Consider the following 13,175-nt stretch of genomic DNA (forward strand, 5'->3'; position numbering starts at 1 on the left):
GTTCTAACAATAAACTAAAGACTGAACAACAAAGACAAGTGTAAGCAATAGATTGATCTTTTCTTGACTTGATAAAGGGGGGGGGGGGGGGGGGAGTACAGGATATGTGAAGTAGAGACAACCGGATACGAAGGATGGACAATGATGCAAGCAACAACTCAACACTCCAGGACTCCACTATATTTCACAAAACGAAAAACTCCAGGTACAATATGATTCAAATGACTGTATGTGTGCATTTTCTTACAGAAAAAGAAAATACATGATATATTAGATGTGGCCTATCTCTAGGCAGCGAAAAGATAGAGGACTTTTTCCTTTATGTGTTCCTACCTTTCTCAAATTTATTACAATGCACATATACTGTTTATTATCGAGGAGAAAAATTAGTGTTCCTTGCTTCCAATTCTATATTCATTATACTGTACTCAAGAGACATGCTTCCATCTCAATAGCTTTTACTGTTCTGGAAGTTTCTTCCCTCATATAGATTATATATCCAAATCTCATAGGTTCAAGGATCAATTATCGAATTTCAGGTTTATCGACTTCTCTCTAGTTTTCCCTCTCATAGTCTTATTAATGTCTCCAAGAGTGTTAATTACTATTAATATCTCCAAAGAGTAGTAGTAAGAGAGGAAGCCATTTAGCATAGCTTCATTTACACTGGGTATTGTTCTAAGCACTTTCATATGTTAACTTTACCAACAGTACTAAGTAAAACTGGTCACTGGTCTGCTTTAGGTGGCCCTAAATGAATTGGTGAGAATGACAGAAATAAATGGGCAAAAAAGTCTAATGATCCATACTATTATATTTAGCAGTGTTTACTCAAATTAAAAAAAAATTAATAATCCCCAGACTTCCAGCTGAATTACAAAGCTGTAATCATCAAGACAGTATGGTATTGGCACAAAAAACAGACACTAAGATCAATGGGACAGAATAGAGAACCCAGAAATGGACCCACAAATGTATGACCAGCTAATCTCTGACAAAGCAGGAAAGACTATCCAATGGAATAAAGACAGTCTCTTCAGCAAGCGGAGCTGGGAAAACTGAACAGCAACATCCAGAAAAATGAACCTGGACCACTTTCTTAACACCATACACAAAAATAAACTCAAAATGGATGAAAGACCTAAATGTAAGACAGGAAGCCATCAAAATCCTCAAGGAGAAAGCAGGCAAAAGCCTCTGTGATCCTGACCGCAGCAACTTCTTACTCAATACGTCTCTGGAGGCAAGGGAAAACCAAAGCAAAAATGAACTATTGGGACCTCATCAAGATAAAAAGCTTCTGCACAGTGAGGGAAACAATCAGTGAAACTAAAAGGCAACCGACAGAATGGGAGAAAATATTTGCAAATGACCTATCAGATAAATGGTTAGTATCCAAAATCTATAAAGAACTTATCAAACTCAATACCCAAAAAACAATCCAGTGAAGAAATGGGCAAACATGAATAGACACTTCTCCAAAGAAGACATCCAGATGGCCAACCGACATATGAAAAATGCTCAACATCATTCACCATCAGGGAAATACAAATGAAAACCAGTGAGATACCACCTCACACCTGTAAGAATACCTAACATCAACAACTCAGGCAACAACAGATATTGGTGAGGATGCGGAGAAAGATGATCTCTTTTGCACTGTTGGTGGGAATGCAAACTGGTGCAGCCACTCTGGAAAACAGTATGGAGGTTTCTCAAAAAGTTAAAAATAGAACTACCCTATGACCCAGCAATTGCACTCCTAGGTATTTATCCAAGGGATATAGGTATGCTGTTTTGAAGGGACACACGCACCCCAATGTTTAGAGCAGCACTACGACAACAGCCAAAGTATGGAAAGAGCCCAAATGTCCATTGATGGATGAATGGATACAGATGTGGTATATACATACAATGGAGTATTACTCAGCAATCAAAAAGAATGAAATCTTGCCATTTGCAACTACATGGAAGGAACTAGAGGGTATTATGCTAAGCGAAATTAGAGATACAATGCAGATGAACATAAAGGAAGGGAAGCAAAAATAATATAAAAACAGGGAGGGGAACAAAATATAAGAGACTCTTAAATTTGGAGAACAAACGAGGGTTACCGGAGGGGTTGTAGGAGGCGGGGATGGGCTAAATGGGTAAGGGGCATTAAGGAATCCTGAAATCACTGTTCCACTATATGATAATTTGAATGTAAATTTAAAAAGTTAAATTAAAAAATTAATAATCCCAATTATTAGATCCATGAAAACTGGTAGAAGATAAAAAATAGTTAATAGTACTGAACAATTAACTCACATTATGTTATCTGGAATCACTACACGGTTTAAAACACAAACAAACTGAACTGTCAAGTCAGAATAAAGGTGTAGGATAAACTTTCAAAGTCATGTAACATAACAGAATACTGCAGGACACTCAAAATCTACCATGTAAGCAACTAACACCTTGATTTGCATTCTCACCGGTTTGGTACAAATGTATCAAACAATTACATATCTATTGCCACCATAAAAAAGAAAATTAAGATCAAAGCGGCCAATTTAAGGAACAAAGAATGCCTCTTATTTAACCAAATCAAGGTCTCTCCTGCTTGGTTCATAGATGAAATCCTAAATTCTCCGTATAAATGAATTATTTTTATTCTTATCAACTATGTTTTATTGTTTTAATAATTAAGGCAGAGATCAAAGAGCAAATCTAACATATTGAGACCTACCAGCTGACCTTTAAAATATATATAGTGTAGGGGTGTCTGGGTGGCTCAGTCAGTTAAGCATCCAACTCTTAACTCCAGCTCAGATCATGATCTCCCAGTTCATGATATGGAGCCCTACATCGGGCTCTGTGGTAATGGTGCAGAGCCTGCTTGGGATTCTCTCTCTCCCTCTCTGCCCACCCCCTCTCCAAATAAACTTTAAATAAAAATATGTATTATTTAATGGGATAATATCTGCATTGGGAATCCTTTCTAAAAGGTAGTTTGAATGGACAGGGTGAAAAAAAATTTCTTAATGCTCATTTCAGATCATTTCATTTTCATCAAACTAGTAAAGATAAATGTCAAGATTGGGTCTATTACCGTGTTTTTCCTGTGTTTCACTGGCTTGGATAATACTAAATTTTCTCTTGTACTTAATCTATACCACACTGGTTACAAACTCTGCACTTAATATTTTAAGTGTCCTTGCCTTTCAAACTTACAGTAATGGCTTTTTACCTTGCTGTTTTCTGGCCAATCACTACATGCTCTTTAATGTTGAGAGAAGACAGTAAGAAAAAAGGAAAAAGAGAAGGCAAAGAGGATAGTAGCACTATTTTTCCCCATTCTTTAAAACCACTTCCTTGACTTAATATTCAGTTTCTAGGTTACCTAGAGGAAGACAGTCATGTAAAATATTTCAGGTGTGGTTTCACAGAGGCATCATTAGTGTTCTGCTTCATGATGAGGTTGCCTATCCCTAGCTAGCCAAAAATAGAACCAGTCACTGTCCTGCAATTACTATCTTATAAAGTTTATTGAATCCATTACCCACTTTCACTCTTGAATTATCTGTCCTGACCATAAATAATCTGTTTTTTAGCACATTTTCACAAGCTCTAACCAACATTATTAAATTTTTATTTATTATTTAGCTTTACTTTTTTACTTCATCCTCACAGGTATTTATAACATCTATTGCCTCTGGTAAAATCAATTAAATACCTAAGAGTTGTAAGAAAACACTAAGGTACTAAATTTAACAAATGCTAAACACCTAATCCCCAAGTGGATATGCCACCATTTATTATGTTTTAATGTCTTTGTTAAAAACCATTATCAAGGTCACACCTGATGGCTCAGTTGGTTAAGCATCCCACTCTTCATCTTGGCTCAGGTCACTATCTCACAATTCTTGAGAACGAGCCCCATGCAGGACTCTGCACTGACAGAACAGATCCTGCTTGGGATTCTCCACCTCTCTCTGCACCTCCCCTCCTTGCTCTCCCTTTCTCTCAAAATAAATAAATGTACTTAAAAAAATTATCAGGGGTGTCTGGGTGGCTCAGTCCATTAAGCATCCATCTCTTGATTTCGGCTCAGGTCATGATCTCATGGTTCGAGCCCCACGTAGGGCTCTGCATTGACAGTGTGGAGCCTTCTTGGGATTCATTCATTCTCTCCACCCCCCCCCCACCATGCTCTCTCTCTAAAAATAAATAAGCTTAAAAAAATATTATCTAAGTCTTTAGTCCACTTAGATTATTTGAATTAGGAGAGTAAACTGCATCCCAGCAATATTGTAGCAATTTGACATCATGTGTCAAGAACTTTATAAAAGGTTCTTATCCTTTGATCCAGTAACTGTAGTTCCAAAGCCTGAGGGAAAAAAAAACTTTAATGGAGAAATTTATGCCTTATTTATATCCCTATAGCATTATTCATAGTAAAAAATAGAATCATTCCTATATCCACAAAGGAAAAATGATTAAATTATGGAATGTTACACAACAAACTACTACATGGTCAGTAAAGCCACTTGGGGGTGCCTGGGTGGCTCAGTTGGTTGAGCATCTCACTCTTGAGTTCAGCTCAGGTCATGACCTCAGGCAGTGAGATGGAGCCCTGCACTGGGGTCCTTGCTAACAGTGTGGGGCCTGCTTGGGATTTTCTCTCTCTCCCTTTCTCTCCATACCTCCCCTGCTCATGCCTGCTCTCCCTCAAAATAAGCAAACATTGGAGAAAAAAAAAAGGTGCTTAAGAATGAGAAGAGCAAATGTCCTCAGTATTACATTCAGCAAAAAAAAGCGATATATAAAATGTTCTAGTAGACAATACATCTCAACTCTGTATCTATGTATCTTTGACTAGAATTACAGCAAATGCTGCTATATCCTTAGTTATCTCTGGGAAGCAGAATTAAGGAGAATTTTTTTGTTATATGGTAATTTTTAAAGACTATTTTGTAAGGATATAAATTTTGACTATTCTTTTAAAAACTATTCAATTGAAAACTATAATTCTTCAAAAATGTCTCTAAAATAAAATCTGTAATCTGTCCATCTGCTATTTTATAATTCTAGTAACACAAAAAGAATTTTGGCCATATAGCATACCACTTTTATAAATATTCCACTAGCTTAGTTATTTGGTATTTTCTTAAATACACTTATATCAGCACTGTACTCTAGTATTCAAACCACAAAATTACAAAACGAGTCTTAAATGTGGATTCAACATGCCACATAAGAGGAGGCTACATCCTCATATACAAGCTTCTCGATTTTATTTTACAAATCCTAATGTAAAATCACAGGTTGAACTAAGGACAGAAGTTTCAGCTTCTGTTACCAAAACAATACGACATCTGTAACTGAATTGTGAAAGTTGTAACCAGGCTTAACACCTAGGTCCTAACAAAATTCTAAAACCACTTTAAAGATCACACAATGTTTTTTCAATACCTACGGACCCTAAGAACAAAGACCAGACCAAACGTTAACTTCAGGGATACACTGCCATCAAACTATCAGTGGACCAGTGAGAGCATAAACTTCTGCTACAGGCATCTTCCCTCCTTCTTCCCCAACAGGTGTTTGCTCTGCATTCTTCTTTTAAGTAGTATTTGGTAGAACAGTTCTGAAAGAAACTTATTTTCTTAAATATAATGCATTCTTGACAAGAATTTTCACTAACCACCATTCAGGGACTATGCACAAGTTCTGAGACAAAACAATTAATAGTCCCACTCATTCCTAGTGACAAAAACCAATCTAAAGCCAAGAAAAACCGTACCTTTTGCTAAATTAATGCTATTGTAAGATATTTAAATTAAATAATCCTAAATTTTATTTGCTTTGGCCACAAGTCCACAATACAATAAAAGCAAAACTCAACTACCAGGTTCAATCCAATCCCAACTTCTCTGGAGAAATAAGTACAATAATATACCACAGTGCAAGGTTCCATCTTTTTCTATGGAAAATTTTAGAAATTAATACCACTGTACAGAGAATATAAAAACACCCACTGCTTTAAAGTTCTATATGACAGATGTATCAAAGCTGCATTCACACAAAAAGTGGTTATGTGACATGAGAGAATCAGTGTCTATAAAAACTCAAATTTATGTTGGTTTCCCCTATGTTTTGATATCATACACTCAAAAGTAATCTTATGTCTAAACCCGTAAGATTTTTTTTAAACATCAAAGACATTCTGGGACAATAATCATAGAAGGTTGATACCAAACTATGGTGCTCTAGAAAAAGTGTTTGTGTTAGAGTTGGAAGAGAAAAAAGTAACAAATGAACATCTATTATTTTTCAAATTGAGAAATGCCATCATTTCATTTGATCAGAGTGCTTGTTTTTTTTCCTAACTTAAAATACAATTCTGTTACACTGTTAATGCAAAAAATGCAGAAATCATAACCAAGATACACAAGCACTTTCAAATGCACCAACACAAATTCTATTTACCTTATGTCAGGCCAAATCATTCTACCTTTTTCTATGAAAAAAAAATATATACGTGGGTAAGTATAGATGCTTTCACTTAAAAAGTTCTAACAAATCAAGTCATTGAATAGCTCTTCTAATCCTTTTAAAAGTACTGCAGCTCAATCAAATTTTAATTGAGACTGGCAAACAGAAAGGCATAGAGTGGCAGCTCTACAATGACTTGCATTTTATATAAAATTTGAAAAAACTTCGATATTTGCCCAAAAAATTCAACAACAAAACAGAACTGCCTCTGAAAAACAGAAAGGTACAGTTAATAAGGCAAATGTAATAATATGAAAAGACTGAGTTACACCTATCAAAACAGGCAAATGTATAATACAAAGCTTCAGCAGCATCAAAATGCAGATTTCAAAAATATTTAGAAAAGGTTCATTTCATTTCTTAAGAAATAGTGGCAACTGCACTCATTTCCTGTTCTGATTCAATTCAAATTTCTGCCATTTCCTTTCAGAGGAAATAGTACAGCAACACAGGGCAGAGGGTCAGTAATGCTCTACTATCATCAACTCTAAAAAACAAAACTACCCTGAGTGGGTTTTGACACTCAAGATGAGCAATCAGCTTTTTATAATGCTCTTACACATTCAATAATTTTGCTTCATTAACAAAAGGAGAAAAGGTTACCTGTAAACTAAAAAATAACTATTGCCAAGAAAACCCATTTTGAAGAGTCACGGCTTAGCAATACAATAATTTCGAAGAGTTTTAATATACTGGGCGATATGAGACTATTTGCAATGAAACCAAATCATTTTAGTGGAATCTTTCCTGTACAAGAGCATGTCACTCTGCCCTCAGTAATTTTGCTTCTGTAGTGAGCTACATACAGTATTGAGACAGAAAATATACAGGTAGCAGTGCAGCTGCGACATTTCCAGATAATTAAGACTCCCCGAGGGTAGGTGGATTCTGTAAAGGATAGGCCCTAAACGCCCAGGATCCTTCAACCCCTCTCCGAGACGCATGCTTTGGCAAAAGCAGCGTCTCATAAAGGGGCAGGGGAAAGGAAGAGGGTTCAAAAAGGAAGGAAAACCTGGCGAGAGAGGCTCGAAATGCTTACGGAGCGCTGGGCTAGGAGCCCGCAGAGGTTACCGTGCGACACACTGCAAAGGCGAGTTTGTGGGGCCTGCCGGAGAGAAGGCCTCGCCTAGGAGTTGCAACACACTCTTTCTCCAGTGCGCAGCGCTCGGCCTGGGGGAGGGGGAGGAGGGGAAACAGCTGCCAGGGGAGCTGCGAGCCCGGCCCGGCCCGCTCACCGTGAGAGTGTCGTCTATGTAGAGAGGAATCTGTCTCCTCTCGAAGGGGAACTCCTCCTCCCCGTCCCTGCACACTGCCACCAGTCGCGCCATCGTTCCCGACGCTGCCGTTGCCACCGTCACCACCTCCTCCCAGCTGCCGCCGCTGCTGCTGCTGCTCCTGCTGCTGCCGCTGCCGCCTCCTCCCAGCTCCTGCCTGCAACAGCCAAACCCCGCGAGCGTAAGCACCCGCCGCCGCGCAGCACTTTCGCCACAGCGGGGGGGGGGGGGGGGGGGGGGGAGGGAGAGAAGAGCAGGAGGGCACGGGAAAGCGGGACTGCGTTTCCCATCACCCGATTCCACACGCGCTCAGCCAATCAGCGCCGAGCAGTGCCGGGACCCGCCCCCTCGTGCCTCTCGCCTTCCCCAGCCCCCACCCCCGCCGGCCTCCAGTCAGGGTCCAAAGGAGAGGCGGAAGGGACCCATCGGCCCCGGGGCTTCCCCAGCCCGTCACCGGAGTCCCAGCTCTAGGACCCCACCCACGGCCTCAGCACCACAGCCCACCTCCTGCTTTCCGCCGCCGGGGACCCCTTCCTCCCCTTTCTTGGAGCGCCCCGCCCAGTCAGTCCCCAGGGCTGCAGTTGCCCGGCACGACCCCGCCCCTGGGAGGGGTCGACCCCGCCTCAGCTCTGCGGAGTCTGTAGAGGGAGGCGCAGACCCCTTCCTCACCCTCCTCGGAAGAGACCTCTCGGTTCTGACCTTCACCGTTTTCCTGGTCGCCTCCCTGACCCCCACCTCTGCTCCCCGTTACCGGCTGACGAGGCCCGCGTCAGGGCCGGCCTTGGCGGGAGCGCGGCTCCGAATGCCGTTTCCTCTCCAGGCTCAGTCAGCCGCTCGCGCCACGGGGAGTGGGGGAGGGAGGCCGAGGGACGTGGGGAGGGTGGGGCAGGGAGGGGCCGAGAACGCTGGGCGGAGCCCCGCCTCCTCTCGCGATACTGTAGACCGACGCTCCCGGGTCGCCTCTTTCGAAATTCTGGTGGAGGGGGTGGGGTGCTTCCCAGGCTACCTGGAACGTGTTACCGACCCTTTCCCCCGAGTCTAGCTACCCGAATAAATCCGAAGTAGGGTTGCCAGGAGTGAGTAGGCCCAAACCTCTGTCCCTGGCCGCAGGGGCCTGGGAACGGCTCTCCCGAGGGCCGAAAGGAGCCGAGCCGAGCTGACTCAGGGCCGACCCAAGGGTCGAGGCCCTGGGAGGACTTCGGTAAGTGGGGAGGAGCTGAGGCTTTCGCAGTGAGCGGTAGCAGAAAGCGAGAGTGAGGGAAGGGGAGACGAGCGTCTGGACAGTAAGAGACAAACACTGATCTTGGTTTCCAGGCACTTGACGCCGCTTTCCCTGACACCCTGATTGACCAGGGGCCTGCCGCATCACTGCTTCCCTGATTGAGACTGCGTCAAGATCCCACTGAGGGAAACTATTAGAGTGCTGATAGGTTAGTGCTCTAGTTGCTACACTAGAGGCAACTAGGAGACTATCTGGAAAGTGGCCGGTGTGCAGCCTGGCCAGAGAAACTTCTTGGGCCCGGTTAATATTAACAGGGACTCAGGACACGGATTCCCTTGGGCAAAGTACTGGTACCGGCCAAAGGCCCTTCCCCCGACCCTCTTCTGAGAAGCAGATACGCTGTAAAGACGATTCATCTACACTCTGCGTGCCACCACGTACTCATTTTCTACCTTGAAGGCTTTGGAGGCCTGTTGTAAAACCAAAATAGTTGTTGGGAAGTATTTTGCCTATTAAAGTCTTGACGATTTTAAGGATAAATCCATTTGCTGCTCTTAAAACTAATACTGATGACAGATCTATATTTCCTGGTAGAGTATGCTAGAGCAGTGATACTGATCTTTAAAAAGTATTTTGGTCATCACCTGAAATCTTAGAGACTCACAACAAAAAACCCCACAGTGCATCTTTAGCCATGTTGACTTATGACATTGTGCTGTCACTGTTAGGGTAGGTGACATAATAAACGGAAAGAATCATTGTTCAGTCCCAAAAGTGTGATTATTCAGTGAGTATTATTTATGTCTTTTGGCCATGTTAGGAGAGCAGAACAATATGATAGCTTGGATCCGATAGACAAATAGGAAGTGCGTGCAGCTTTTGACAGGTTAGATTACATAGCCAAAATCTGGACTTTTGGATGTTTCGTGTAAAAACATTCCTGTTAGGAAAAAATACTGTGGGTTTTAAGATCTAAAGGTGCTCTTATAAAGACTAAATTAATGTACCTACTTTATACCTCGTTTTATTTATTTATTTATTTATTTTGAGAGAGAAAAAGTGCAAGTGGGGGAGGGGCAAAGAGAGAGGGAGAGAGAGAATCCCTAGCAAGTTGTGTGCTGTCAGCGCAGAGACTGATTTCAGGCTTGATCTCACAAAGCGAGAGATCACGACTAGAGCCGAAACCAAGAGTCGGATGCTTAACCTACTGAGCCACCCAGGTGCCCGCCCCCCCACCAGCTTTATACCTTTTAAGCTTCCTTTGGATTGTAGTTAGTAAAGGACATTGAAGATGACAAGCTCAATATATAGGTGCTGATTTTAATTACTTTCATTAATGACCACACACTGGGTACTAGCAAAGAACTGAGTATTCACCCTGGGGATTTAAATCTTAAAAAGGCATTAAAACCCAAATATAAAACATGATGAGACCACAACAGTCTCTTTCCATCTGCGATTACTTTCCCTGATTTGGATTTGTCTTTTATTAACTAATCTCTGCATCCAACATGGATCAAACTCACAACCCTGAGATCAAAAGTCCCATGCTCTACTGACTGAGCCATCCAGGTGCTCCTGGGTTTGTCTTTTAAATCCACTAAACACACTGCTTAGTATCTTTGGACAGTGTTTCACATACTTTTAGGTATTCAGTGAATACTTACTGTAAGGTTAAAAAGGTAGATAATTTGCTAGATAAGTTGTTCTTTCTCAAGCAAGTAAGGTGATATAGCCTGGGTGCTCCAAATATGATAAAATCAGTATTTGAGGGGAAATGCTTAGAAAATTATTTCACTGGGAGCACCTGGGTGGTTCAGTTGGTAGGGCATCTGACTTCAGCTCAGGTCATGATTTATGGTTCGTGGGTTTGGGCCCTGTGTTGGGCTCTGTGCTGACAGCTCGGAGCCTGGAGCCTGCTTCGGAATCTCTGTCTCCCTCTCTCTCTTTGCTCCTCCTCCACTCATGCGTGCATGTGCGCTATCTCTCAAAAATAATAAAATAACATTTACAAAATTAAAAATTATTTCACTGGAAAACAATTTTTAGAAGTTTTATCTATTGGGGGGGCGCCTGGGTGGCTCAGTCGGTTAAGCGTCCAACTTCAGCTCAGGTCATGATCTCACAGTCTGTGAGTTCAAGCCCTGCTTCTGGCTCTGTGCTGACAGCTCAGAGCCTTGAACCTGCTTGGGATTCTGTCTCCCTCTCTCTCTGCCCCTCTCCCACTCATGCTCTGTCTCTCTAAAATGATTAACATTAAAAAATTTTAATAAAAAAGTTTTAACTATGTATCTTCTTAATTTTAGAGCAGGCACTCATTTTCACTATTGGTCTAGCTTTAGCTAAAACCAATACTGCTGCAGCAAATATTTCATGACTTAAGTCATGAAGAGAGCCTTTAGAGAATTTAGAGAGCCTTTAGAACCTAAGAACCTTTAGAGAACTTAACTCTAATTGACAAAATAAGTTATTACATAAAAAAGCCATTTGTTGCCTATTTTAAAATTTCAATATAGGCATTGTGAAATACAAGGTTGAAGGATTGGAAAGGCCAGGAAAGAAGGCAGTCAACAGCAGAGGACATTTTGCTGGTACCTAGTAACAGTTGGAGTGATGGAGAGGTGATAAATCATCAACAAAATACCATTCTTTTTCTTATTTGGTTCCTAATGTGTGAGAGCCAGCCCCAAAACTCAAGCATGAATGAGATATGACTATTTGCCAAGCTACTTAGGTTTAAGAGAAAGAAGAGGACCTAATTTTTCCTTATATTATTTCTTATCTTCATAGACCACACATAAATTCCTGGGGAGCAAAATAAAACTTTGTATGATTTATGCATCATATTGGACATCAATGCTCAATAAAAATAAAACTGGTTGCTATCTTCCAAACACAAGCTAGCTATTGATACATATTGGTAGGTATCTCCAGTTTTAAGTTGGGTAATTTAAAGTCATGGGAATGAGTCAATTCCTTAAGATCATCGATAGAATAAGGTCCTAGACCACATTATACTCTTCTTTTTCCCCCTTCCTTCTCTGTCTCCACAAATTGATAGCTGAGGGTCACCTAGCTGGCTCAGTTGGTGGAGCATGGGACTCTTGATCTTGGGTTTGTGAGTTCAAGCCACATGTTGGGTATAGAGATTACTTAAAAATATTCAAAAAAATTGACTGTTGGAAATTAGCTAATTAGAATAACTTATCGTTGTTTTCATGATAATAACCACATTGTTTTATGTGGTAGTAAAATCAATAGCAGAATGTAAATTTATTTAAATTGCCGTGGTTGTCCAAATCTGAGGATCTGTGAATTTGGTTTTCTTTTTCATGAGCTGACAGTGGGAAGTTTTGTTGTGTCTGTTGAAAATAGAGACACACAAGGAGCCTGGGTGGCTCAGTCAGTTAATTGTCTGGCTTCTATGCAGGTAATGATCTTGGGGTTCATGAGTTCCAGCTCCCTACCAGGCTCTCTGTCAGGGTGGAGACTCCTTTGGATCCTCTGTTACCCTCTCTTTCTGCCCCTCCCCTGCTCGCACACATTCTCTCTCAAAAATAAATAAAATTTTAAAAAAAAGACACATTTCCTCCACTTAAATTTTTTTAAAGGGAAAATAATGTCTACATATAAGCCCCTCGAAGGCAGGGACTTTGTCTTACTTTTCGTTTCCCCAGTATCTATACCTGGTACATTGGAGCTCAATAAATGAACGATCTCTTTCTCTTCTATAAACTAGAACCAAGTCAGCATGGTCTTTTCTTACTAATTGTTTTGTTTTTATTAAGCTATTTCATTAGCTTTCTCTTACATGACTTTCATAATTAGAGGTGGAAAAAACATAGAGTACACTTTGTTCTTTTAAGTTATGATTCATTATCTGTAATTGTGAGACATAAACTTGAGAGATATTTAAGACCCGGAAAAGAATGAAGGAGCAGTTACAAGAAGCAGCAGACCAGTTAGACAACGTGATCATTTAGTCATCAAATAATTTAAATTACTTTTTTTTTTTAATGAGAGAACAATATTGTTAGAGTCTCCTCAGCTCTCCAGCTTGGAGACTGGAGCCTATTTCAGATTCTGGGTCTCCCTCTCTCTCTGCCCCTCCCCTGCTTGTGTTCTGTCTCTCTCTTTCT

The 13,175-nt window shown here is 41.0% G+C and overlaps 1 protein-coding gene across 13 annotated transcripts in view; it reads right to left on the reverse strand.

The window, feature by feature from the left end:
- GGNBP2 (gametogenetin binding protein 2) overlaps nt 1-8,686 on the reverse strand; it is a 35,348-nt gene extending 26,662 nt beyond the window's left edge. For 2 of the 13 annotated variants that reach the window (XM_043583840.1, XM_043583836.1), the window contains exons 1-2: nt 8,484-8,671; nt 7,776-7,971 (exon numbers count right to left, since the gene is read on the reverse strand). In XM_043583840.1, the coding sequence (XP_043439775.1) occupies nt 7,776-7,868 (93 nt within the window). In that variant the 5' untranslated portion in view covers nt 7,869-7,971; nt 8,484-8,671. Of the gene's footprint in view, nt 1-7,775; nt 7,972-8,483 lie in introns of all 13 variants that reach the window. The other 11 variants (XM_043583835.1, XM_043583831.1, XM_043583842.1 and 8 more) reach the window with 9 other exon arrangements.
- Nucleotides 8,687-13,175: the final 4,489 nt, after the last annotated feature.

The sequence above is a fragment of the Prionailurus bengalensis genome, chromosome E1 (genome assembly GCF_016509475.1).
Source record: "Prionailurus bengalensis isolate Pbe53 chromosome E1, Fcat_Pben_1.1_paternal_pri, whole genome shotgun sequence".
NCBI lineage: Eukaryota > Metazoa > Chordata > Mammalia > Carnivora > Felidae > Prionailurus > Prionailurus bengalensis.